General features: G+C 59.3%; 1 protein-coding gene across 3 annotated transcripts; it reads left to right on the plus strand.

Moving 5' to 3' along the window:
• The first annotated feature begins 1,598 nt into the window (after nucleotides 1–1,598).
• On the plus strand, nucleotides 1,599–24,668 carry FTCD (formimidoyltransferase cyclodeaminase). Of its 3 annotated transcripts, XM_075001320.1 has the most exons (14): nucleotides 1,626–2,113; nucleotides 3,200–3,383; nucleotides 4,036–4,164; nucleotides 4,935–5,023; nucleotides 13,236–13,415; nucleotides 15,046–15,183; nucleotides 16,353–16,484; nucleotides 16,961–17,022; nucleotides 20,331–20,460; nucleotides 20,825–20,986; nucleotides 22,146–22,189; nucleotides 22,629–22,767; nucleotides 23,645–23,740; nucleotides 24,471–24,668. In XM_075001320.1, exons 1-14 carry the CDS (start codon nucleotides 1,892–1,894, stop codon nucleotides 24,555–24,557), a joined length of 1,794 nt encoding a protein of 597 aa, XP_074857421.1. In that variant the 5' UTR covers nucleotides 1,626–1,891; the 3' UTR covers nucleotides 24,558–24,668. The 3 variants fall into 3 exon arrangements, 2 of the variants coding, with proteins under 2 accessions (XP_074857421.1, XP_074857422.1); XR_012646407.1 differs by lacking the exon at nucleotides 24,471–24,668 and having other exon boundaries at nucleotides 1,599–2,113; nucleotides 22,146–22,221; XM_075001321.1 differs by lacking the exons at nucleotides 1,626–2,113; nucleotides 3,200–3,383; nucleotides 4,036–4,164 and adding an exon at nucleotides 4,597–4,789 and having other exon boundaries at nucleotides 24,471–24,665.
• Nucleotides 24,669–26,417: the final 1,749 nt, after the last annotated feature.

A 26,417-nucleotide genomic window follows, 5' to 3' on the forward strand; every position in this document is an offset into this window, starting at 1 on the left:
AACTAGCCTGGGCTGTCATGCTGCACACACTCTCAAACAGCACTGGACACCCCCCCTTTTTCCAACACTCCGACTTCGGGGGGCCTGGCCGTACCCTGGGGTTGGCAGCTATTGTCCTGCCTTGTCCCACTTGTCAGGGAGAGGCCGGCCTTTGACTACAGTGGGCTTTGGGTCAGTTCCCAGGTAGGGCCCAGCAGACTGTTACACGCGCATGCTGAGTCCTCAGCAGCACGGCAGTTGCACTTTTTAATTCCAGGATTTTTCCCAGAACACCTGTAGGGAGCTGCTGGTCTTTTACCTGGGCAGCTACAAGCAAATGCTGCCCTAAGCAGCCAGCGGTTGTACAGCTGAATGTTCTGCACTGTCTCCCCGCCGGGCTCCTGCACCTGGTGAGCAAGCTTGGCTCCTGTTCACGCGCTCGTTAACATGTCAGCAGGGGGCAGAGCTGCGCTAACATGGGTGTCTTCCATGAATGTCCGGGTGATGATGGTTATACTCTCAAAGTCGAAAGCAACACATAGGCCCCTTCTTCCAAGCAGGGTGTTCATTCAGCACCGTTTGCATAAACCATTCAGTGCACGTCACTCTGCCCAGGCCAAGGCTTGGCTGACGCAGCGTGGTTTGCTATGGATGGATGCGGCCATCATCCACAGTGTAAGTAAACGATGGAGCGGCTTCTTTTCAACGGTCAGGTCCAGGCTTGTGAGAAAGCAGTGGATAACTGGACCGGCCAACTTTGGAGCTTGCTTTTTTCTTTGAGTGTTGCCTATTGATTCACTAGAAATCTGGGACTTCGCTTTTGGCTGGTTTGGTTTCCTGTCCTCACAGGTAAGTAGTTTTTAAACTGTGGGTCATTACTTGGCCTCCTTTGTTTTACCAAGCCAGAGCTGGAGGAAGTACAGTAATTGCTACATCTTCCATGTAAGTGCAAAATGAAGGCACTCGAATCAGTTACCCACTCATTTGTTACCCCATCAGCGTGGTTTGTCTAATGGCGCAGGTATTCGCTGGCTCAGTGAAAGGTAAGGCAGTGGTGCCTTAGCTAAAGATTCAATTTAGTACAAATACTGTAGAGCCATTAAATGAAATCGGCACTATTCTTACGATGGGGTTTCACGGGGTGTTTTTTTTTTTTCTTTACATGAGAGTGAGGAAGCCTGTTAATGTCGCTGTTACAACACACAGGAGTTTTCAGGTGTGGAAGTGGCCCCTGGAATGGACTCCTGGTTAAAGCTACGCCCTCCCCACACACCAAAGTCTGCAATGGCTTCCTGGCCCCAGCCCGTCACACACGATACCTACGAAAGGGTTTTCCCCACAATGCTCTGGGCACCTGCCTCAGTTGCCTGGGGCAGCCTGGCTTGGCCTTGGGAGCGTTCTGCATTTGCTGCAGGAGTGTGTAACCAGCCTGGCAGTGGTGGGGCAGGGGGCGGCTGGTGAACATGACCGGGGTACCCGTACTGGGGGTGGGAGGGGGCAAACGCACATCCCAAGTGTTCCAGGGCGAGCAGAGCACATGCACCAAGCCTTGCGGTGTGGCTGTGGCCTCTTGCGCACTCTGCTAGCCTGTGGCTTGGGAAGTGCCTTTCCTTGTTCCCCGTGGAGCCAGAAACGGGTGATGGGGGCCTGAAGGCATTCTGGCTCTGATGGGGAGCGGGGGGCGGATTCTGCACCTGTAAATCATTGCTAAGTGCAGAGTCAGAGGCCAGGTAGCGGTTTACCGGGCTAGTGAACCTTTAACCAGGCGTGTGTTTGCTCTCGACCAGCAGGTGTCTTTGGCCCTGAGCCCTTCCTCACTGGAGTAGCCTCTACTCATGTGAGCAGCCCCATGGGGATGACCAGGGAGGTGGCAGCCAGATGAGCTTTCCTGCCAAAAGTCCCCCCTTGTGCAATGAAGAACCTTGTCCTCTCTTGGCTGCAGCTCACAGGGTTTAATGAGCAACCCGGGCGTTGGCCCCGGGAAGCTCATTGTGTCTGCAGCCAGCCGCACCAGGGCGAGCAGTCGTTGTCGCAAGCCGAGCAGTGCTGGGCCACCAGGCCTGGGGGAGACACCAGCAGGATGGCCAAGCTGGTGGAGTGTGTCCCCAACTTTTCTGAGGGCAAGAACAAAGAGGTAAGGGCTGGGGGTGCCTCTGTGCAGCCAGCCTCGCAGCACGCACAAGGGCCAGGCCTGACTTGCTTTGCTGCCCGCTTTGCCTGGGTTGCCGCTTGGCAGGAGCGCGGCCGTGCAGGCCAGTGTTAATGTGTGCGGCTGTCGTGGACGAGAGCGCCTCTCACGCAGCAGCAGCCCCCGCAGCTTACAGCACAGCCCCTTTGCGTGAACCCCGGCAACCTCGCCTCCCACTCAAACACCGCGTGAGGCTCCTGCACTCAGGGCCCAGTGGCACCCAGGGCAGCCATTTGGTCCGGCCACCTCTGCCGCCCAAAGGAGACGCTCTCGGCTGTGGCTTGGGGCCGGCATTGTCCGGGCTGGGGCTGAGCATGGCCTTGCCCTCCGGCATCCCCGCCCCCGAGCACGGCTGGCTGGAGCAAGCTGCTTTCCCCAGGTCTGGGGGGACCAGCCCGGAGCCTCCTTGGCCCAGTTCTACAGAGGGGGCAGGCACGTGGCTGGCCAGGCCCTGCCCTTGCTCTTCGGCTGGAGGCCATCTTCATCATCCCCTAAAAAGCCCGAGTCAGTCACCTCAGCAGCCACTGCAAATCGTTCTGCCCTGAGCACGCTGCCCCGGGCTGAGAGCTGGGGGCCAGCTGGGCCAGCAGACTGGGAAGAGGGGCAGGGGCCGGCCCTGGGGGCAGGATGAGGCATCCAAGGAGCCAGGCTGGGGCAGGGACTGGAGCGCAGGATGGGTCGGACACAGGTGGAAGAGGCAGAGCGGTGGAGTGGAGACTGGGACAAGTGACGGGAGGGGAGGCCTGGAGTAGAGGCCAGGCCTCAGGTGATGGGGAAGGAAGTCTGTGATCTCCGCCAGAGCCTGGGCAGAACCAGGATGCCTGAGTCTCCCCCGGCTTCGGCTGCCAGCTTAGGTTGCACGGCGGGTTTCAGCCCATGCGAGCCTGTCATTGCACACGGCGCGGTGATACCTACGTGGGGCAGTCCCTGAGCCAGAGCATCACAGCCCCGCAGTAGCAGGCTGCAGCTGGGTGGCCCGCGGCGGAAGGGTAAGGGGCCAGGTGCAGCCCCTCTCTGCTGTGCTGGCTGCAGGTGATTGAGGCCATCGGCGAGGCTGTCTCGCGGACGCCGGGGTGCGTGCTGCTGGACGTGGACGCTGGCCTATCCACCAACCGGACAGTCTACACCTTTGTGGGGAGCCCGGAGGCGGTGGTGCAGGGGGCTCTGCAGGCAGCCCGCGTGGCTTTCCAGCTCATCGACATGGGCAGACACAGAGGTGAGTGAGAAGGCGCTGCTGGGGGGGCGGGGGGGCGGCACTCAGGGGAGTGAGCCGCAGCGCCCGCCGACGTGCTCGGCTGTCAGGGCCCATGTGGCTCCGCCACAGGCCATTTGCCACAGGCAAGACAGAGCAGCAGCTTTGGCCCAAATCAGCGCAGCCATGAGTGCAGCGGGGCAGTGTGGGGGAGCAACCCGGCGGGGTCCCCTGGGAGCTCTGCTCAGATGGCAGCTGGCTGGGTCCAGCTCTCCCGCCCCCCACTCTGGCCGCACGGCCTTAGAGGGTTTGGCTCCTGCGTTCCGCCAGCTGGCAGCGGCGCAGCGCCGCACGAGCGTGGGGCAGTCACCTTTCGAACGCAGCCTCCGCAGGGCCCCTAGGAGGACAGGAAAGCGCCCCAGGCAGGTGCAGGCTGCGGTGCGAGCAGAGATGTGCCGTCTCCCTCCGATGGCCGTGAACTTGGAATAAGCCAGGCCGGGAGTGAAGCCAGTGGTAATCAGCCAGCTCTGTCACATCAACGGCTCTGACGCGAGGGGTGTTCGCCTGCTCCTGAGACATGAGCAAAGCCCGGCCTGCTCTCCTCTGGATCACCCCTTCCCTCCCTCCGCCCCCCAGCCTCTGCGCATCGCCCTGCAGTGTCGCTTTGCTTCCCCAGGAGAACATCCCCGGATGGGTGCCCTGGACGTCTGCCCCTTCGTCCCAGTGAGGAACGTCACCATGGCAGAGTGCATTTGCTGTGCCAACCTCTTTGGGGAGCAGTTGGCGGAGGAGCTGGGCGTGCCTGGTGAGTTGGTGGGGGCTGCGGGGATGAGGATTCCCTCTGTGTACACCTTTTTTCTGACCGCCTCAGCACCCCTACCCACTCCCCAGTGCTCACAGACACTGTATGGAGTCGCGCATCCCGTCTGTCCTGGCACAATTAAAGCAAGTCCGCCTCCCCTTACCAGAGTGAATGTAGGCCGAAACGTTGGTTGCTGCCTTAGCCCCCAAGAGAGGGGCGTGGGCTCAGAGAGCTGCCACACGGGAGCACCAAGGGCTGAGGTTTCAAAACCATCACGGCAAGAGACGAGAGGGAGAGTCTGAGCGGAGGCAGCTGCTCAGCCCCTGCCACAAACCCAGTTGCTTGAAGCGCCTCCAGACTGGTGGCTCCCAAACTCACCGGCCGCCTTTTGATTTGTCTGTCTGAATTCCAGGCGCCTCTCGGCCGCACCAGCAACACGTGCGTAGGCCCATGAGAGCGCGGCCCGTCAGGCGGCAGAGAGAGCGGGCTGCATCGCAGTCCTGCGGGTTGGCAGCTCCTGAAGGAGCAGCTGGTTGCAGCGCACACGGGACCCCCAGGCCTGGCTGTGCATTTCACGCCCGAGGACGTCCGTGGCGCTTAACAGCCTTGCGGGCGCCCCTTGCGCCAGGTGTGGTGTGAGCGGGCAGCCGGGGGTGTCCGTTGCCGTGGGGCGCTGTCAGAGCTGGCGGGAATTGGAACACGATGGGCGAGCCCCCGGGCTCTCCCCGCTGACCCCACCATGCGTGTGCTGAAGGGCTGCGCTTCCCTCGCAGTGTACCTGTACGGCGAAGCGGCACGGCAGGAGAGCAGGCGATCGCTGGCTGCCATCCGAGCAGGGGAGTACGAAGCCCTCCAGGGAAAGGTGAGATCCCGCCTGGTGCCTGGGAACGTGGGGCGGGAGCAGCAGGCTCTAAAGGAGGCAGCTCCCTGAGTGAAGGAACCTCCCGGGCGGGTCGGGGCCTTTCACTGCCTCTCGGGCAGTCTGCCCCTAGGGCGTCAAGTGCGCCTGTGCGCTGGGTTTGGTGGCAGCTCCGTGCGGGGGCCAGAGAGCTGGCGTCGGGCTCTCCTGACAGCGCACCGCGGCAGGGCCAGGTGGGATGGCTGTCCTTGGGCCAGGCGGGGAGGGGAGGGCAGGGGAGGGCACGGGCGGCTGGTGGAAGAGTGTCACATCACCACCAGAATGGCGGTTTCCACGTGGTGCTGCAAACGCACAAGCCGGTGTGATGGGGTTCTGGGGTCCCCCAAGCTCTGCACCCTGTCCGCAGGCAGGAGGGTCTCTCACTCAGCAGGAAAACACCAGGTTTATTAGCCGACAGGACACAGCATCGTACAGAGGAGTCAGTGCAGCAGGCAGAGACAGACAGTCCAATCCATGTTGGGGAGAGGAGGCCCCGAGGGGCCCCCAGAGCCGGGGCCTGGCCCCCTCCTTGGTCTCTCTCTCCCTCAGCCCAGACTAACTGCTTCCCAACTCCCAGTTCCAATTCAAACCCCTCAGGCTCCACCTCCTCCTTTGTCTGCAGTACAAAGGTGCTACCTGGTCGTTAGGGTTACCCTCAGCAGGAGCCCCACACCCTCTGTGAGCCCCCCCCCCCACACACACACACAGAGATATCCCCCACTCCATCACATCTCTCCCCCCTTCCAGACCGAACTGAGCGGAGTCACTCAGCCAGTGACCTGGGGAAGTTCGGGGCCCTCCCCTCGTGATCGGGCATCGGCTGTACCCTTAGTGCTCCCCTTGATGTGCACCACCTTCATGTCATAATCCTGCTGGGGGAGGCTCCAATTCAGGAGCTTGGTATTGGCCCTTTTTATGTGATGCAGCCGGGCAAGTCCCTTTACTTCCCTTAGGTTGGTTGGTTTTTCTGCTTTTGTTTTTGGTTCATTAGCCACGTTCTCAAGTTGAGCAGGCAGAGCCCATACAGATGCTGCAGCACCAACAGATTAAATAGTTCTTTTTTGGTTTGGGCCCTGCCCTGTCTGACCACCAGCCCATACAGCTGCTCTGGCCAATGTTTGGAATTTAGTTACAGTCCAGTAAAGGAAGGTACAAATGCTTCCACCCTTGGCATTTAGCCAGACCACCAAAATGGTTGTGTGCCTCAGTTTTCCTTTTCGTGCCACACAATAGGTTTGGAATGTTTTTTCTCATGTGAGAGGTTGCCAGACTAGTTACAGGGAACAATGGTGATATTTTAGAGTTATAGACTTCTTTAACATACAATTCATGCTTTTACATTAATGTTATCATGTTAAATGGCTCTTTCCAAACATTTAGTGCATGGTACAATTTTACAGCTTTTGGTAGCAGCACCCCTTGGTTACAGCAGTCAGCGTGAGTAACAGAACAACCCCATTGCAACTGCACATTTACGTTGCTCTTTGGTAGACCACAACCTTTGTGCAACATTCTTGAGAATCTGGTATTTTGGGGATAAATGGCCGAGGCCTTTTTTAGCACCATTAAGTTTTAATTTTCTCCCTTGCCCCCTGGGGTGGAAATTTGATCTCTCTGGCTGTGCCCTCCCTTTTAACAAGAGCTGGGCCATTGATGATTTTAGGGAGACGGCCCCCTCCCTGCCAGTCTGGAAATTTGCAAACCAAACTGCTTTTTGAGAGTTGTTTTGTGAGTCCCAGATGCAGAATCCACATGAAGGAATCCCTGTTTATCCCTCACTGGCCCACCAGGCCCAAAGCTTTGTCCTTCCACCTCCAACTACTGCCTCCCCATGGAATTAGAAGTTGAATCCAGTATGAGAATATAAGTGTTTTCACCATCTGGAGATGGGGAATTGCTGGCCCTCTCCTGCATCCTACAGAGACTGACTGTGCAGCTGTTTTACTTGGTTCTCACAGGGCTGCTCACATTCCCTGATAGTTTTTACTTTACTTGCATCAACTTCCAATTCCTGAGAAACTTTTACCCTGCCTGCTCTGGACCCTTCCAGAGCACAGCCAGTGGTTTCACACTCAGGCAGGTCCTGACCATCAGGGGCTGAAACAAACTTCTCCCCAGGCAAAGGGCTGCTCTGGCTCTTACAGACATGCACCTTTCCTGTTCACTCTCCTTCACCTCACTCCCATTTTTTGCAGTCCCCACAGACGGGTCAGGAAAAGTTTTAGGGAAATTCTTTTTCTTAAGAGCTTCCCCAAACAATAACTCACCCCTATCTGGCTCCACAGGGGCACTGCTCCCTTGAGCCACAACCAGCTCCTGGGGTTTACCTACGCCCAGGATTACTTCTGGCCCATCAGGCAGATTCCCACGTAATCCCCCTCCAGGCAGACAGCCAGTACCACCGGACAGAAGGTTAGGGTCCCTTTCCTCCCTTTTGCTACCAGCTCCTTTATCTTCATCAGTTAGCATAACTCCATTGCCCATCTGTTCTTGTGTCCTGGCGAGAGGATGACTCTGGTAGGACAGAGTCCTCTCACCCCCTCCCAGTAACACCTCAGCATCAGGCAAAGAACAAGTACCAGAATTGTCTGGTCTCTGGGATTCCCTGATGATACTGACTGGATTAGACCGAGTTAAAGCATCATCCCCCCTGAGAGACACAGAGGTAGGCCCACTTCCCATCTGGGCTTCAGCTGCCCTCAGATCCAGCTCTGGGATCTTGGCTCCATCTCGAGCCCCCACAGGCTCAGGCAAAGGATTCACTTCCCCAGAAGCAGAAGCACATTTTTTGCACCAAGGACCAGTGTCCTTAGCAGGGATACCACTGCCCATCCCAGAGCCATTCCCTCTGCTCCAGCCCCCATGGCTGGATTCAGAGACACACCTGGAATGCTCTTTTCTGGTGGATCCTTCTCCAGCCAGCCTAGGCTGGGGAATCTTGCTCAGACAATGGGCTAGTTTCCTCATTGGCACCTTTTCCAAACGCAGGCTCTGCTCTCTCCCCAGGCTGCTGCTGCTGTTCAACACAGACAGACAATGGGAGACACTTTCTCCTTTGTTCCAGCCTCCCGGTTGGTCTCCACACACACACAGAAGGTGGAGCAGCTTCTCTCACAGACAACTTGCCATTCCCAGTGGATCAGCTGCTTTCCTGCACAGACACACAGGCACCTTCCTCGGCCCAGGCCTGGAAAACTTTTCACAGGTCTGTCTTGGCCACTAGTAGATGATGGGTTGGAATCGCTCCTTCCCTCCTTGAGCTGTGGCAGGCCACTTGGTTCAGAGCTCCATGCAGTCCAGGGTTCCCTGCCCCGATTCGGGCTCACCTCTGCAGGATTCTCCCCAGCCCTCAGCTCCGCCACTGCACATCCATGCTGCCTTGTTCAGCTTCTTTAATCTCGATTCGGTTTCCAGGTGCTGCCACTTCACAGCGGAGTTGCTCAGCGTGGTTGCAGGCTCTCAGGCTGATGCCCTCTGCACCCCACGATTCCTGGAAGAATCCCTTTAGTGTGCCAGGCTTCTTGCGGGTCACAAGCTGCCCGGGGTTAGGCCGTAGGCCCCTCTGCCCTCTGGGACCGACTCCAACAGACTCCCAGCGGAACCCCTTCTTCAGTGTGACACCCGCTCTCAGGGACCATGAGCACCCTGTCTTGGGAAGAACTCATTCAGCGTCAGCCTCCTCAGGGGTCACTTGTTCCTGGGGGTTGGGCTCTCGGCCCCTCCACCTTCTGGGACCGACTCCAACAGATTCCCAGGAGTAACCCCTCCTCAGGTGTGACACCCCCTCTCGAGGACCACGACTGCAGTTGCTTGGGTTCGGCCGCAGGCCCCTCCGCCTTGGGGAACTGCACCTCACTGCCCTTCAGCACACCTGGGTCTCGCAGGCCCCACTTCTTCCAGGGCCCCGGTCACTTACTGCTGGATGCTCCATCCTCGGGGTGCAGAACATCCCACTCCTGACACCAGTGTGATGGGGTTCTGGGGTCCCCCAAGCTCTGCACCCTGTCCGCAGGCAGGAGAGTCTCTCACTCAGCAGGAAAACACCAGGTTTATTAGCCGACAGGATACAGCATTGTACAGAGGAGTCAGTGCAGCAGGCAGAGAGCCAGTTCAATCCATGTTGGGGAGAGGAGGCCCCGAGGGGCCCCCAGAGCCGGGGCCTTGCCCCCTTCTTTGTCTCCCTCTCCCTCAGCCCAGCCTCACTGCTTCCAACTCCCAGTTCCAGTTCAAACCCCTCAGGCTCCACCTCCTCCTTTGTCTGCAGCACAAAGGTGCTACCTGGTCGTTAGGGTTACCCTCAGCAGGAGCCCCACACCCTCTGTGAGCCCCACACACACACACACACACAGGTATCCCCCACTCCATCACATCGGGCACAGCGCTTGTGTCCGGGGGAGACGTCGAGCCTAGCAGCCCATTCGCATTGCTTGGGAGAGGGGAGAGCCCAGGGCAGCTCGCAGCCTGCACAGCCTCAGCTCCCGGTACTCATGGCAGGCACCAGGGACCGTTCCCTTCCTGCTGCTGGTTTGCAAAGCTGGGGGACGTGCTTGTGCCGTTGGGTGTTGGCCGAGGTCTGAGACACGTAGGATGACCCTGAGATTTTAGTCACTGTTTAATTGGCAGTCTCCTGGTTTCAGCCTGTGGAGTGTGTGTGTGGGGGCATGGGGGGGCTCTGACTCATGATTTCAGGGCTGGCTGTATCCCCCATCAGGTGACTTCCTCTGTGTGCTGCACAAGGGTCCTTGGAGAGGGTGGAGCTGTCCACGTGGGGTGGGAAGCTTCTGCAGGTGGCCAGCTGAGCAGATGGTGCTCAAGCTGCTGAGGTTGTCTTGTGCTGTTAAGGTGTCTCAGGGCTTCTTGGGCCAGATTTTCGCAAGTGTTTAGGTGCTTAAAGACGCAGAAGCCCCTAATGGGCTTTGCAGATGAGGGTAGCTGTCCTTCTACCTTCCCCAAGCTGAGCCCTCGACCCGTGCAATGGCAGGCTGCTGGGTAGTTTGTAAAGTTGGGATACATTTTAAAAGTGAGTGAGCGTGATAAGCCTGCAGTGCTTGGCTTTTAGGACCATGAAAGAGCTTCTCCAAAGCCCCAGGTGAGTCCTCGAGCCAGAAGAGGGTCATTTGTTTCTTGTGACAGTTCTAGCACCTTTGGTGAGGGCGATGCGCCAGGCTCAACGCCGACAGGTGGCGGGAGACCTTTCCCAGGGTGCTCTTGACCTCCCTGCAGCACTGGCGTTGGCGCGAGGGGAGAGCGCAGTGGTGCCTTCGGGCTGGCTGTGCTTTGTGCGGCAGGGGTGCGGTGGGGCTGGGTCAGGTTGAGGCTAAGGGAGCTCCCCGCTGCTCAGCCCTTCTGCATTTTCAGCTTTTTTAACGGTTTCACCTTTTCCAGAAGCCAGCGAAGGGCCATGCTGAACCACAAGGCCACTGCGCACTGAGGGTTTGCCTTGTGATGCTAAGCCATGCACCCCAGGCGGCCTGGGCATTGCCCCAGCTGGAGCGTCGCCTGCCCGTGGAGAACGGCTAATGGACGGGCAAGCTCCCTTAGTAGCACTCATGTGCAGCCTCGGTGTGCCCGCCCCCAGGTCAGAGTGCCATTGGGCTGGTGGGGCAAAGAGAATGCCCCAGGCCTGCACTTGCCTCTCCTCTGCTTCATCTGAAGATGAATTAAGCTGCTTCTCCAACTGGGGATGCAAGCTTGGGGCCTGAGCCTTCCCTCTGACACCTCAGTTTCACACAGGCGTAACTGGCTTCTCTCCAGCGCAGTTACCTGGAGTAACTCCTGGGTGATGCAAGGGCAGTGAGCAAGCGCTGTTCTGCAGCCAACGTTGCCATTGCCGCTGACCAAACTGACAACAGGAAGGAGGGGGGTTTGTTTAATTTTGAGTTTTATTCAGTTGTCTTTGCGGGGGGGGGGGGGGGGGGTGCATCAGTTCCTCTAGCCTTCTGCCTCGCTTTACAGCAGGCTCTACAACAAGCACTAGCGAGGTCAGTCCACACTCACGTGTCACACAGACGGTGACTCGTGTGTACCGCTGCATAGGCTGCACACGGACACGTAAGCGCCGGCGACTAATGTGAGTGTTGGCAGTGCTAGTGAGTGGGCCGCGCGCGTATGTCTAGGTCGGACTTGGAACAGGTGGTTTTTAAGGGAGGTGTAGCTTGGGGTGCACAAGACAGAGACTTCGGGAAGGGCCAAGTCACTGGGAAAGGCCGAGAGCCACAGGGTGGCTCAGTGTTTCTCAGCCTCTGTGCAATGAAGTGCCCCGAGCGTGTCTTGCACACCCCTAAGGGTATGTGCACCGGCAGGTGGGCTGAGGCCTTGAAACAAGGGCCAGTCAACCTCTTCCGATACTGGGCCCTTTGCAGGAGTCAGATTTGTTTTGCATACCACCAAGTTGCACCTCACTTCAACACGCCTTACTTACAGCACGTGCCAGGGCACGATAGCAGGCCGCTCCTGAAAACGTGCTGACTTTCTACCGTCGTGTTATCACACATGTGAAGTGCAATAGCAATACTGTACTTACCTGTCAGCATAAGGCAGAGGCGCTTTCGCTGGACAGACCCACTTCTTGAGATCTGGAGAAGCCTGATAACAGAGAGGGAGAGAATTTAAAGAAGAAGGTAGAAGAGGGAAGAAAAGAAAAGCAGAGAGGGAGGACAAAAGGACCCGGGTGGGTGGGGTGTGGCGGGGACGGGAGGAGAAAAATCCCTCTGCAAGTGCCTGCTAGGTAAAGGGGGATGGCTGGGGTCACTGTGAATGTCAGAGTTGGGGAAATTGTCCTGTGACGTGTGAGATATCGGCGATCTTTGGTGAGCTGAAAGTGACAGGTATCAAACCAGAAACGAAATTGCAATTCAGATGGCTCCCTTTGTCATCCGGTGTTAAAATCTCCTTGATTTAGACTGCGCCCCAGGAGGTGTTGGGGGCTGTGTCCTGCTAAATTGGAAGGCTCCTTGACAGGTTCTGTGCATTCAGATTGCTAGCATCTGATTTGTGCCCATCCATCCTTTGGTGAAGGGCCTGTCCAGTTTGTCCAATGTACACAGCAGAGGGGCATTGCTGGCACATGATGGCACATACTGCATCCGTGGAGGTGCAGGAATATGAGCCCTGATCGTGTGACTGATGCGGTTAGGTCTGGTGACGGTGTCTCCAGTGTAAAATGTGGCCAGAGCTGGCACGGCGACCTCCCTGTGACTTTGTGAGGGTTTGTTACATAGCCTGTTATCATCATCATCATCATCAATAACCATGGGCTCAGCGCCCGTTGGTGTCTGACCTCTCTCACTATTTCCTTCCATCTTTCCCTGTCCAGTGCTAGGCAGAGAGCTAGATGAGCTGATGTACCTCTGGAGGACTGCAGTGTCCCCCAGGGCACTCGCACCCCTGGCAGAGAAACACTGGACTAGGGGGACGATGGGTCTCACGCGGGGTGGCCGGGCTTATCCTTCTTTTCTTATGGATTTGTTTGGTTTTTCCCTGCAAATTGGCTAAATGTCCTGGGCCCCCTGCCTGGAAATTTTCAGTGACGTGTGTGTGAGGCTGAGGGACTTGGGTCGTCAGCAGGAGGGAGTGAACCTGTGACCTTAGGCACAGAAGGCCAGTGAGTTACAGCATGAGCTAAAAGCCCTCAGCCGCGTCTGAGAGCAGAGCTGGCTCCCTCCCCGTCGGTGAGCTCAGCGCCTCGGGTCACACGTGCACCCAGCAACCTCTGGTTGCACAGATCTCTCCCCTCAGGGCTCTGCCCCCTGCTGAGGGGAGGGGAGCCCAGGAGGGGCCCGATCCTATACCCAGTGAAGTCAGGAGCCAGGCTGGGCCCTCACCCAGGACACATTCTCCAGGGTGTGAGCAAGGGCTCGTCTCTGTGCTGTGACACCCCTGCAGAGGTGCCCGTTCATCGCCCAGGGTCTGGGCCTGACCGCCCCCCACCCAGCAACTCACGCAGCCACAGGATGTCGGCACTCAGGCTGTGCCCCCCGGCTGGTGCCCTCCTCCTCGGGTGGTGCTGCAGCCTTGCACCGGCCTGACCCGCACTGAGCTGCTGTGGAGCACGAGCAGCGGCAGCTGGTGTTGGAACCTGCTCTGGCAACCAGCTCTCTGGTGTGCCGGGCGAGCCCACGGACACCGAGGAGTTTCTCTCACTGGATTTAGCTCTTTCCGTTTGCTTTCTTTGAAGCTCACCAAGGCTGAGTGGGCTCCTGATTTCGGCCCTGCGTCCTTTATTCCAAGATGGGGAGCCACGGTCACTGGTGCACGCACATTCCTCATTGCCTACAACATCAACCTCCTGTGCACCAAGGAGCTGGCGCACCGCATCGCTCTCAACATCCGGGAGCAGGGCCGCGCCAAGGGCCAGGTAAACCCCGACGCTCCCTCTGCGCAGGACCCAGGCGCCCCGGGAGAGGCCCCGGCCGTCCGGAGCCTTGGCTCGGAAATAAACCAATCAACTCCCCTCCCACCCCCACCTCAGTCCACAGTGCGCCAGGTTAGAGCTGGCTGGGTGTGCTGTCTGCCAAGTGGGTGTTCACTGGTCACTACACAGTAACCAATGGGGCTCGGCCAGCTCTGCTGTCCCACAGCCGTGCCCATGCACCGGGGCACTGGCACTGCGGGCGGGGGAGTTTGGCTCCTTCCCGCGGAGTTGCTGAGTAAAGGCAGCCAGTGGCCTACGACACTGGTGTGTTGGAGGTGCAGAGCTTCTGAGGCACCAAAGAAGGTGAGTCGCTTCCTTCGCTCCTGGCCATTGCTGGCACCAGGTGCTGCTCTCTGGCTAGGCCGCGCCTGGGCTCCCAGGGTGTGTGCTCACGGGCCCGTCAGATGGCACCTGTTCTGTCTTAGCAGACCCTGTATGTGGCAGTACCCCAGGTTCCAGGTGCATCAGCTGAGCCCCCAGGGCTGGCCCCAAGCCAGGCGCTGTATTAGAGCGAGAAGGGAAGCTACCCCTGACTTCCCCCAGAGCCACGCTGCACGTTCTGGCAAGGCTGTGTCAGGCTCTCACGTGGTGTCACAGCTGGCGTGCAGCAGGGGCACTGGTCGAGCTCACGGCAGGTGGGATTTCGGGGTGGGCTCCCTTCCCTGGCAGTGGGAATTGAGCGCTCCCCAGGACGGGCCTGTCTGGGCAGGCGGCTAGAGGCAACCCTCCGGAAGGCACTTGGGGCGTGTTGCTGGGGCTGAGCAGCGGGAAGCTGGCACCGCAGACAACCCGGGATGTGCATGTTTGATCGCTGATTTATTGGGGCGGGGGGCTGACGGCTCTCTCTGGCCAGGCTGCCTCCAGCACAAACCAGCTGTTTGCTGGAGCTGGGCCAGGGGCTTGGCCGCACTGCCATCAGAGGGGTGCTGGCTGCAGCCTGGGAGGACAGACCCAAGCTCGTGTCGGTCTCAGTAGTGTGAGTCTATAGCAGTGGAGCTGAGGGGTGTGGACTGCACACTCCAATGCACGGCCAGGGCCCACGTGGGCTGGTCCTGTCTGTGTTGCTGCCGCTTCAGCCCTGGCCTGTCTTTGTGCTGCACACCCACCATGTGCAGGTGGACGTGCCCTGAGCCTGTGTTAGCATGACCGGCAGGCACGCACCGCCGTGTGCTGCATTGGCAGCCTGGGCTGGGCAGAGCATCCCTAACAGGGAACCACTGACCCTGGGCATCTGACTCCTGCCAGGGCGATTTCCCGGCTGTGCCCAGCCATCAGCGTGTACGTTCCTCGCAGCAGAGTTCTGCCACTTCTGTGCTGCGCCCTCAGGTTCTGTGCAGAACAAAAGCCGGCGGAGAGCTGGGGAGGGACACAGAACCACTCCCTGAAGCCGCAGCGCTACCCATGAGGCAGCTCCGTGACCAGCAGGGGCCTTCTGGCCATGCTCTTCACTGTGCTGCTCCTGGGTCCTCCGCAAAGCCAAACCCTTACAGCTGCGCTCCGGGGACCTGCCAGTGCAGCGCGCAGTCCCCGGCTCTGCCTTGTTCCTAGGGCTGACGTGCGGTGTTCCTTGCAGCCCGGGCGTCTGAAGAAGGTGCAAGGTATGGGCTGGTACCTGGCCGAGCAGAACATTGCCCAGGTCTCTACGAACCTGCTGGACTTTGAGGTCACCTCCCTGCACACGGTCTACGAGGAGGTCTGCAAAGACGCCCAGGTGAGTTACCCGTTAGGGGCCGCTGTCACCAGCTTGCTCCAGAGAAGTCAAATTACAGTCCAAGGGCCCGTGGTTGGGGGGCAGGGCAAAGTCCTCAGGCCCGTGCCTGGAGAGCCGGGCTTATGGGAGGGCCGTGTGGGAGTGAGTGCACTTAAGGGAGCAGGGCTGTGTGCCTCGTGAGCGCCCTCCAGGCTGGCAGTGGGGCACGGCTGCTCCTACTGGCCCGGGCGTAAGGACTCCCTGAAGGACGAGGTCACTCGTGGGGGGTACCCTCCCACTCCCTTCCTCCAGTCAGCGGCCTTTTGGAAGGGAGTCCAGGTGGCCTCCTTTGGTGAGCTGCTGCTCTCACTGCCTCCTCCCATCTTCTCAGGAGGCTGCCAAAGGGAGTAGGTCAGCGTCCTACCCCTCGGCATGGGGGCGTGCGCCCGCTTCCTATTCCTCAGCGTAGGGGCATGTGCCCGCTTCCTACCCCTCAGCACGGGGGCGTGCGCCCGCTTCCTACCCCTTGGCATGGGGGTGTGCACCCGCTTCCTACCCCTCAGTGGAGGGGTGTGCGGCCACTTCCTACCCCTCAGCATGGGGGCGTGCATCAGCTTCCTACCCCTCAGCGTGGGGGTGTACACCCGCTTCCCACCCCTCAGCGTGGGGGCGTGCGCCTGCTTCCTACCCCTGAGCACACACAAAACAAAGACATAGTTCCACGTTTCTAACAGGAGGCAGGAGCCTGAGACCCAGCAGCCTGTTGTACCTCATCCCCCTGTGAAATTTCATGGGCCTCCCCCCCCCGCCCCGTTTGTGCAGCCCTGTGTTAGGGAGCCAGCCAGCCCACTCCCTCCCTCCCCGCCCGGCCTTCCATGGCAGCACCCCAGGAGCACTCGGAGGCGCACAGCGGCTGCAGGCCCCCCTGGGGACGTGAAGGTCCCACTGAGGTAGAACTGGGGGAGACGGGGAAGGCAGGTGCACAGTGCCTAGGTGCTGCAGATGGGAGCAAGGGGTCAGTCGGCTGGACCCAAATGGTGGCAGGAAGGAGCAGCCAGGTGAGGTCTCTGACAGAGTCCCAGCCCTGGGAAGGGATGGGGCCTGCTGGAGTCGGACCGGCAGGGGTAGAGGTGGCCAGGCCGGGGGGCTGTAAAGCTAGCGGGCTGTTAAATGCGAGCCCTCATTTACAGGAGTTGAGCCTGCCTGTGGTGGGCTCCCAGCTGGTCGGGCTCATCCCAAAGAAGGCCATGCTCGATGCAGCGGAGTACTACATCCAGAAAGAGAACCTCTTCATCCTGGAGGAGGAGCAGAAAATCAGGCTGGTAAGGCCAGCGTCCCTGGACAGCCATCCTCAGAAGCCTTCCCCGGGCACAACCACAAACGATAGCAGCTGGGCTGCCACATTCATGCCTCTGGAAGGATGTGGAGGGTTTCCCCAGGGTGCAGCCTGGAAGTGGGGTATGGCTGGGCCCTCCGCCACACCAGCCTGTGTCCCCTCTCGCACTGTGACACTGACAATCCCTCAAGTCAAGGACAGTCTCTTTCCGTGCTCCTTTGGTGACCGAGGTTACTAGCTTTGCTACTGGTCCCTGAAACCCTTGACATTGGTTTCTAGAAAGGTGCTCCTGACCCAAGAACCCCAAGAGCAGCTGGTCCTTACTCACTGCGTACGTACCTGCAGTCGCTTGCTTTCAGCTCCTGGCTAGCTGATGAGCCTTGGAGCTGAAGACTCTTCCCCAGCAGTTAGCAAGGTTACTATGCAACTCTGCTCTGACGAATGCATCTTCCTCCTTTTCAGGCAGGCAGCCGGCTGGGCCTGGACTCCTTGTCTCCTTTTAACCCCCAGGAGCGCATTATTGAGTATGGACATCTAGTCTGTCTTCTTCGTCACTCTCCTTGTTTGATTGAGGGGGCCAGGGGGTCTGTGCCTGCTCATTTAATCTCTGAGAATAGCTGGTGACTCAATTTGCCAGCACTCTGTCAGGTCCCAAAGTAGCACAACCTGCTTGGAATGCCATTGGGAACTCATTTGTGGTCCTACCTGGTTTGAAATGCTCCTGGCTGCCCAGTGAGACGTCGCTTTCCACAACATGTTTAAAAGGAAAAAGTCAAAAAGAATCACTTTGATTTTTAAATGATGCTGAAGTGTTTCAGTTTGATAAGGTAAAAAGTAGGGCTGTTAACGAATCACAGTTAACTCACATGATAAAATTGAAAACTTAACCGTGATTAAACCTAAATTGTGATTAATCATCATTTTAATCACACTGCTGAATAATGGATCACCTACTGACATTTATTTAAATATTTTTGATGTTTTTCTGCATTTTTCAGTACAACATGCAATACAAAGAGTACAATACTCACTTTATAGCCTCACTTTATATTGTTGTTGCAAATACTGAAAACATGATAAATAGTATTTTTCAGTTTACCTCCCACAAGTACTATTGTGCAAGCTCTTTATCATGAAAGTGCAATTTACAAATGTAGATTGTTACATAACTGCACTCAAAACCAAAACAATGTAAAACTTCAGCACCAACACGTCCACTCAGACCTACTTTTTATTCCGCCAATCACAAAGAGAAACACGTTTGTTTACATTTGCAGGAGATAATGCCGCCTTTTTTCTTTACAATGTCACCTGAATGTGAGAACAGACATTTCATGGTATGCTTGTAGCTGGTATTGCAAGGTATTTCCATACCCGATATGCTAAATATTCGTATGCACTTTTGCGCTTCAGCCACCATTCCAGAGGACGTGCTTCCATGCTCCAGGTGCTCATTAAATAAATAATGCATTATCTAACTTAGTAACCAAACTCCTTGGGAGAGACTTGTGTGTCTTCTGTTGTGCTCTACTTGCACCCTGCTATGTACTTCGCTATAGCACTCTCGAATGACGATCCAGCACATATTCTTTTTAAGAAGCTTTCCAAAGCAGATTTGACAAAATGCAAGGAAGGTCCCAGTGTGAGACCTATCAATATAGCTACCCAAAGTTTAAGAATTGAAGTGCCTTCCAAAAGCTGAGGCACAAGGTGTGGGACATGCTGTAGAAGTCTTAAAAAGGCAAGAGTCTGATGCAGAAATTAAAGGATGAAAAACAACTTAAAATTGCCCTTTGCTGGTGGCATTGGACACAGGTGGTGAAATTAACGTCAATCCACATTGCTTTGGATTGCTGTCGAGCGGAACCCCTTGTCAGCATGGACGTGTGTCTTCTGGAGTGGTGGGTGAAGCGTGAAGGGACATACAAGTCTTCAGCTCCTGGGGCTGGTAAACATTTGTGATGCAGGCGACTCCGATGCCATTGAGACACCCGTTCTCACTTTCAGGTGATAGGACAGAAGACATGGGCAGCATTAGCTCCTGCAAACGTAAACAATCTTGTTCGTTTGAGCGGACCAGAAGTTAGGCTGAATGGACGTGTGGGGTCTCGAGTTGCACATTGCTTTACTGCTGAGTGCAGGTTTTTTACATAATCCTACATTGAGAAGTTCAGCTTTCACCCTGAAGAGACGCACTACAGCACTTGTAGTGGGCGAACTGAAAAACAAAACAAAACAAAACAACAAACATTTTTTGTTTTTCACATTGCAAATATTGGCAATCAAAAACAAAGTGAGCACATTGCACTTGGGATTCCAAGTTGTAATTGAAATCAGTATATCGGAGGATGTTTTCTACATCTCAAATAGCTAAATAAATGGCGTTCTATTAGTGTTTAACCATGCAATTAATCGTGCGATTAATCACCATTAATTTTAATTGTGCGGATAATCGTAATTCATTTTAACTTTTTGACAGCCATAGTAAAAAGGTTTTCTAAATTTTAGCACTTTAATTTTGTTTTCACTTTAAACATTTGCATAATGTATACTACATTTGCATAATGTATACTACATTTCATATTTGAAAATGTTTACATATAACACACACGAAAACAAAATTGGTCACTGACAGAATGACACAGTTTTACCTTATCAAAATGATCTGGCACGGATGAAATGAAATTTTGCAATGGGCCCACATCAAAACTTTTTCAGAATTCTGCTCTCCCTGGAAACGTCAGTTTTTGTTTTTTTGTGCCCCTTCGGAACTTTTTTCAAAATGTCAGAAATTCGTGCTTCTGCCCAGTACTGGCCAGTGAAGTGCTGGTTTCAGAGAGCGCCACCAGGGGCTCCCAGTTGTTGCTTAGTAATCAGCATTCTTGGCTTACTGTGCCACAGCCTTACCCTGTCTAGCCAGCATGGCTGCCTTCCCTCACTGCACTCACACCTGCCTTGGCGCTGCAGACACTCCTGCGGGGTTGTTTACTGCATCCCAGCCCCACAGTGTCTCGCACCTTCGGCATGACGCCATTCCCCAGAGCAAAGCTCCCGGCGGAGTCCCTGGCTCCTGTGGCAGGTTGCGAGAGGCAAGGTGTGCAGCCTGTCCAGGAGCTGGGCAGAGGCCGGGGGCTGCTCTGCAGCAGAGCCCTTGCGAGGCTCAGCTTTTCTCCAGCCCTGTGGGGACAGAGCAGTAACTAGTGCCCTGCCCAGGGTGTCAGGCTGCAGGGATGTGTTCTCTGCACACACGCTCACAGAGAGACCCCTTCACGTGGCTGTGCCCTGCCCCTCCCTTCCACCTGCCTGCTGGCCACGCACCCGCCCTGACTGGCCCCTGCGGGTGGAGCCCATGGGTGGCTCTGTGCTGAGAGGGGCAGCCTGCTCATTCCCCTGGGGCTAAGGGAGGGTGCCCTGGCCAGTGGCCGTGTCCTAGTCCCCTCTGGGCCCCCGAAAGTGGCTTCTCTCGTGCCTGCCAGCTGTGCTACGTCTCTGGGCTGTGAGTCTCACTCTGCAGGAGACAGGAGCAGCCCCCGCACCAAGAGTGTCCCCGCTAGGGGCTCCCAGGCAGGCCTGGCCCCCACTGCTCTCCTCGGGGGAAGGCTGCTGCTGGTTTCCGTGTCCCAAACTGGGCTTGAGTTCCTCTCTGCTGATGCAGCTCCCAGTGAATCCCTTGTGCCTCCTCGCTGGGCTGGGCCACACAGGGACCAGGCCTAGGTTCTAGTCTGGGAACCACTGGGGAGCCGCTGGAAGAGGGGTTGGAGTATGCTGGGGGCTGCCAGGGAGCGTGGCCTGGAGCTGGCTGGGGCTGAGGTCACCCCCTTTGCATTGGCAGGTACCTGGTGCAGCGTGGCCAGGCAGACAGGGACCTGGTGTGCCAGCCCCTCTGTGCATTCGTGCGCGCTGTTGGTGCCCGCTCAGCAACTCCTGGGGGAGGAGCGGTGGCTGCGGCTGTGGCTGCACTGGTAAGTTCACCCTTGGCTCTGGTGATTATAGTGGGGTGAGGCCTTTGAGGCAGGCGGAGCCCGCACTGGGTAACTGCGCACCCACCTTGAGTCGAATGCTGTGGGCTCCCTGCCAGCAGCGCCGGCCGTGTAGCGCCCGGTGCCGTCGGCTCCCTGCCAGCAGCGCCGCCCTGCTGGCCGTGTGGCGCCCGGGTATTGCTTTCTCATTATGTGCAGCTCAGCAAAGAGCCTTTCTGGGGTGCTTGGCCAGCTGAGTCGTGCCGTGCCGTGCCGTGCCATACTGCACTGTGCCGGGGTCAGGGCCACCAGCAGGGCTTAGTGTCAGCAGGGCCTGTGCTGGAGCTGCCGCCGTGTCTCCTTGCAGGGGGCAGCGCTGGGCTGCATGGTGGGACTGATGTCCCATGGGAAGCGAAAGTTCGAGGCGCTGGATTCGGTCATGAGGAAGTTGATCCCCCCGTTCCACCAGGCCATGGACGAGCTGATGGCCACGGTGGACGCCGACTCCCTGGCTTTCAGCAGTTACCTGGTGAGTGAGGTTTGTAAGCACTGCCCCTCTGCACTCCAGCCTGCTCTTGGTGTCCTGCCGCCGCCCGTATCTGGGGCTCCATGGAAAGCTCAGGCGTGCTGGGACTCTGCATGCTTGGGCCGACTTGAGCACTGCCTGTGGTGGATTCCTGCTTAGTTAGCTGGAGGGCTGAGCTTGCCTGCGTCTCGGGCACAGACGTGCTGACGGGTCGAGTACCCAGACCCTCAACTAGTGGGAATCCCTGCAGCGCCATCGTGGTCAGCCAGCCTGGGCCTGTTCAGCTAGCTGACACCCTGGCCCTGAACGCTGAGCTCAAGGAGCACGAGAAGCCAGGGCTCACGACAGGGGCTTATATCCAAGAACAGGCCCGAAGCCAAATGAGAAGACAGTCCAGTCGGGCCAGGCACGTGATGGGCGGGTCCCCAAATCTCTTGCCACTTAGCCGCCTTGTGTGCGCTGAGAGCTCAGCCGCATGTGCCAGGCTGCTGGGAGAGGGGCCAGCAAAAGGCACCTGCACAGACAAGCACAGGGCGTGCCAGGCGCTGCGGTGGGACAGAGCCCAGCGTGCGCAAACCAGCCGAAAGGGAAGGTGGCGGGTGTCGGGAGGGGGCAAAGGAAGCACGGCTCTGCGTGTGAACTGGGCCCTCGCAGAGCCGCAGCCTGGGGCCCTGCCCCTGGGATTTGCACTCTGGCTCCGCTGCACATCACACCGTGCCGGCCAGCCTCACGGGCCTTCCGGCAGGGAGTCACAGCAAAGCGACTGCAAAGGGGCACCCGAGGGACGTCCTCACATGCCGAGGGGGCGGATTCCCTCCAGCACTGGGCTGAGCAGAATCACAGGGAGAAGGAGGCACTGGGGGGGCAGTTCTGTCACTGCAGCACTGAGGGTCTGCTCCAGCCTGGATGCGACTAAGGGCAACAGCCAGGCACCTTTCTAGTGCACCATGGAGCAGTGTCCTCAGTGGCAGGCGTCTGGCACGTCACCGCAGCCAGCGCCTGACACAAACACGCAGCTCTGCTGGAAACAGCCCCGGGCGCAGGCAGCCCATGCGGGGCTGGGGCACTAGGGCGGGGAAGGCCCAAGGAGCTGCGTGTGACCTGGCACAACCCTTCCGGCTCCAGCACCTGCCACCTGACGCTCGTGTTTGTTTCTCCGCAGGACGCAGTGAAGCTGCCGAAGGACACGGCCGAGGAGAGAGAAGAGTTTGTATTGTGGGAAGTGCTGGAGCACAGTTGTGGGTGTTCTGTTCCTGGGGCAGCCCCGGTGCTGCTGGGAGGAGCTGAAACCCAAAGGGCCTGACCTTGACCTGCTGCAGTCAATGGCTGGGCCCCCCATGGGGGTGTGGGAGAGAGAGATAGCTAACATGGTTCTCCTCACGCTTCCTCTGGGAGCAGCCGGCTGAGACTTGCTCAGAAGAGAGGGTGTCTGGGGGGCATTTGGCTGGTGTTCAGCGTTCTGGTTACGTTGGGGTGCCCCAGGAGCTGTGGAAAAGCCTTTGTTAACTCATCCCTGGCGGGTGGGCGAATAGCACCTGCCCCGATGTGTTTGCAGGAGGGCTGCGCGCTGCTTGCGTCCTTGTGCATGGTGCTCTCCTGGCCTGCCCGTGGCGGTCCACCTGACAGACTGGCTTGCCTTCTGCAGGCGCAGGGTGGCAATGCAGCAGGGGCTGAAGAAGGCGGTTGGTGTCCCCTTCTCCCTGGCAGAGCGAGTGAACGCCTTGTGGCCCTTGCTGAGAGAGATGGCGCAGTACGGGAACCTCGCTTGCAAGTCGGATCTCCAGGTACTGGCAGCGGCACTGAGGCTTTCGCAGCCCCGGGGCAGACTGGCTCCATGGGAGCACAGAAGGGCAGAAATCTGCCCCTGAGCAGCACCGGGGGGACCGGTGTGGAGTCTCCTGCTGGTCGTTAGGAAGGAAAAGATCCATAGATCGTTGGTACTTGTCCAATGCTGCTCGCTGGGCTGCCTGAGCTCTGACCACAGCCACCCTCCCATCCCCCAGAGGCATTATTGCCACAGCACTGGGGGGGCGGGTGGGGCGCTCCCGTCTACAGCGACCAAGGGACCCGCCCATGAGGTCTGTGGCTGAGCAAGGAAGAGAGCCCAGGTCTGCAAGGGCCCTGGCCACTGCACCTTCCGCACTGCTGCCCCATGGGTAGGAAAGTGCCGGTGGTGCCTGTAACTTTCTGGCCAGCCCTGGAAGAGCAGTGGCCCAGTGTCTCTCCCATGTCCCCCATGGTCTTGTACCTGAACCGGGGGTGGCAGCTGCCTGCCACTCCCGGTGTGAGTTTGGGCAAGTCACTGCAGCCAGCCTGCTCCAAGCTGGCCACCTGCACTGTGGGCAGGTTGTGAATGCCAAAGCCAGCAGCAGCGTTGGAAAATCTCGTCCTCAATGCTCTGTGTCTCAGTTTCCCCACCTGCCAGAGGGGACAATGACCTTCCCTCCCTCTGAAAGTGCCACCTCCTGGAAGGTTTGGCAGGTTGGTCCGAGTATCAGTACCTGGACATGATCCCCTTCCTGGGCCCAATCCTTCTGGGGTGAATCAGCCTTGGGCCCTGAGGTTGGCTGAGCCATGCCCGTTTGCAGCAGGGAAGGGGCAGCCTGGTGCATGCAGCAGCGTGGGTAGCACCTCGCATGGTCCTGTAACGCTTGCGCGCAGGTGGCAGTGAAGGCGCTGGAAGTGGGCGTGTTTGGGGCCTATTTCAATGTGGTGACCAACCTGAAAGAAGTGACGGATGAAGCCTTCAGGCAGGAGGTAGGTCGCCCCTCCAGCCACGCCCGTGGTCCTAGGGCGGTGCAACGTGTCTGAACCTGGCTGGCAGCGTGGCGGGAGAGAGGTGTCAGGCCCTGGCTGTGTTTAGGGCTGGCACCGTAGGCTGGAATTGTACGCTGTGCCCAGTTCAGCCCTGTCCCCCCAGCACACAGCCCCGGCCCCGGCCCCGGCCCCGGCCCCAGGGGCTGCCTGACCTCGTGCCTGGCTGGCAGAGTGCCGGAGTCCTTCCAGCAGCCGGGGAAGAGCTGGGACGTAGGCAGAGGCCAGCTCTTGTCCCCAGTACTGCTCGCCTGCCCCTGGCCCGCCTGGTGCTCCTGCTGGGGGGTGGGGGTAAGAGACCCCCCCAGAGTAGCTTGTTGTGCCAAGGGGGAAGGGGCTTGGGGGTGGCACACAGAGAGTGTGTCCCTCAGCCTTGGGAGCCATGCTGGGCAGCGGGCTTCCGGGCGGTAATTCACACGCCTCGCCAGTGCTGGCTGGCCACTGCTTCCCTGCCCCTTGCTGCGTCTTCGCCGCCCCCCCAGCCCCTGCTGGGGCAGCCTGCCAGGGGAGGGCGCTGGCCTGCAGGTGGAGCCCCCCTGGTGCCACATCCCCACCTGACCGGGCCCTGTGGGGTCGGGGCCTGGGGGTAGCTGCGATGGGCCCCCATTCTGGGCGGGAAGAGGAAATCGCTCCGCAGCCCTTCCGATGGGCACCGAGTCCCTTCTCTGCCCAGATGCAGGGCAGGGTCGCCGGGTTCCTGGCGGAGGCCCAGCAGAGTGTGGCGGAGGTGCTAGAGCTGCTGGAGAGCCGGGGGCAGTGAGCGGGGCCGCTCAGGAGCAGCACTCGTGCGCCGGCCTGGCTCGGCGGGGTCCCTCGGCGCAGAATACAGACTGGAACCCTTCTCACCTGCGCCTCCTGTGCTCTTCTCAGGCGGGGGCCGCCCTGTGCTCCGGCCCCGCAGCGAGCGCTCAGCCGCTGGCCCCAGAGCGCACTTAACCCTGGCTGCGGGCTGGCGCTCCCACCAGCGCGGTGGTGCTAAGGGATGTCACCCCGCCCAAGGACGGCGCCCGAGCTGTGCCCCGAGGCTCTCTGCATGCCACCTTCCCCTCTGCCTGCCGCCGGCCCAGCAATGCCCCTGGCTTCCCCTGGTTTGCTCCTGCTCCCGCACAGGGCAGGCAGGGCGGAAGGGTGCCCCCGCTCTGCCCCAGCCCCCCGACAGCTGTGGGGTCTCTCATCTGCATGGGGGGCCTGGGAAGGCCAGAGGGAGATGGGACAGGGTCGTGGTGCCCAGCTCGGCCCTGCCTGCAGGGGGTCCCCGGGCCTGCTTTGTCCTCTAGTGCGGCAGGGGCTGGCGCCTTTCTCCCCCGAGACCTCAGAGGCAGAGCTGAGAGCTTTGGGGGCGGGGGCGCAGGGCCGTCTCTCATGCAGGAGCTCTGCCAGGGCAGGGGGCTAGCGCAGGCTCTTCCCGTACACCCGTGACAGCCCCACTCGTGGGGCTGGGCCCCTCCGGTGAGCGGTGGCCTTGGTGGTACAACTCCAAGGAGCCAGGCTGCCAGCGAGGCAGGGCCGACCGGCGCCCTGAGCTTCCACCGACAGGCAGCGGCAGCGCCCGGCGGGGTTCCCTCTCGTTCTTCCCACCCACGGGCGGCGTAAAGCGATGGAGACACCGGTGCTGCCTCACTGCTGGCTCGTACCCAGGGGCTCGCCCACCGTGCCCCCAGGCCCCGCTCTGCAGCGCGGCTGCTCAGCCAGCCGGGCCCCAGCCGGCAGCAGTGCCTGGACGCCTCCGTCCCTGCCCTTGTCTGGCTTGGATTTCCCTTGGCCCAGGCCTCCGCAGGGCGTCCGGCGTGTTCCGGCACCGCCCCCGGCTCCAGCTGGTGCGACAAGGCCAGGCCAGCCGTTAGGAGCCTTGTCCTTGGCGGTTCCAAGGGCTCCTGCGGTTTCGAAGGGCCGGCCCGGGGCAGGCTGGGCGCTGGGCGGCCCGGGGGCGGCACACAGTGGCAGAGCTTTGCAAGGCAAACAGGGCGTGAGCCGTGGGCCGCCCAGCTGATTGCAGGCAGCAGCCGAGGAGTGTTTGCTCAGGGCTAAACGCTAAACCGGTTCCTAGCCAGGCGGCGGCTGCTTGCCCCCTGCGACCCGGGGACACGGCCACCAGGAGCGAGCCGCGGTCCGTGGCCATCGCCTTTGCTCTTCCCTGGCTAAGATGGCCGCCGGCGTTCCTCACCCCAGCCCTGAGCTGCCCGGCGGCGCCCCACAGCGGCACCAGCCCACGGGAACGGCTCACGGGCTGCTCCCTCGGCGGGCGCAGGCCCTGGGCGCTGAGGGGCAGCCACCCCGGCCTCAGGCGCTCTCTGCCCCGGCCTGGATTTACGGCACCGTCCAGCCCCACACCCGCCCCCCACACCCACACGAGCTGGGCAGCGTCCCAGCCCCACACCTGCCCCCCCACACCCACAGGAGCTGGGCACCGTCCAGCCCCACACCCGCCCCCCACGCCCACACGAGCTGGGCAGCGTCCAGCCCCACACCCGCCCCCCCCACACCCACAGGAGCTGGGCACCGTCCAGCCCCACACCTGCCCCCCCACACCCACAGGAGCTGGGCAGCGTCCAGCCCCACACCTGCCCCCCCCACACCCACAGGAGCTGGGAACTGTCCCGCCCCACACCCGCCCCCCCAC

The sequence above is a fragment of the Carettochelys insculpta genome, chromosome 8 (genome assembly GCF_033958435.1).
Source record: "Carettochelys insculpta isolate YL-2023 chromosome 8, ASM3395843v1, whole genome shotgun sequence".
In the NCBI taxonomy this organism is placed as follows: domain Eukaryota; kingdom Metazoa; phylum Chordata; order Testudines; family Carettochelyidae; genus Carettochelys; species Carettochelys insculpta.

Excerpts from the sequence above, each read along its gene's own strand:
- FTCD (XM_075001320.1), top strand. The coding sequence starts at position 1,892 with ATGAAGAACCTTGTCCTCTCTTGGCTGCAGCTCACAGGGTTTAATGAG. Across the intron at positions 20,461-20,824 it reads CTGCGGCTGTGGCTGCACTG|GGGGCAGCGCTGGGCTGCAT; the intron begins GTAAGTTCACCC and ends GTCTCCTTGCAG. Across the intron at positions 23,741-24,470 it reads ATGAAGCCTTCAGGCAGGAG|ATGCAGGGCAGGGTCGCCGG; the intron begins GTAGGTCGCCCC and ends TTCTCTGCCCAG.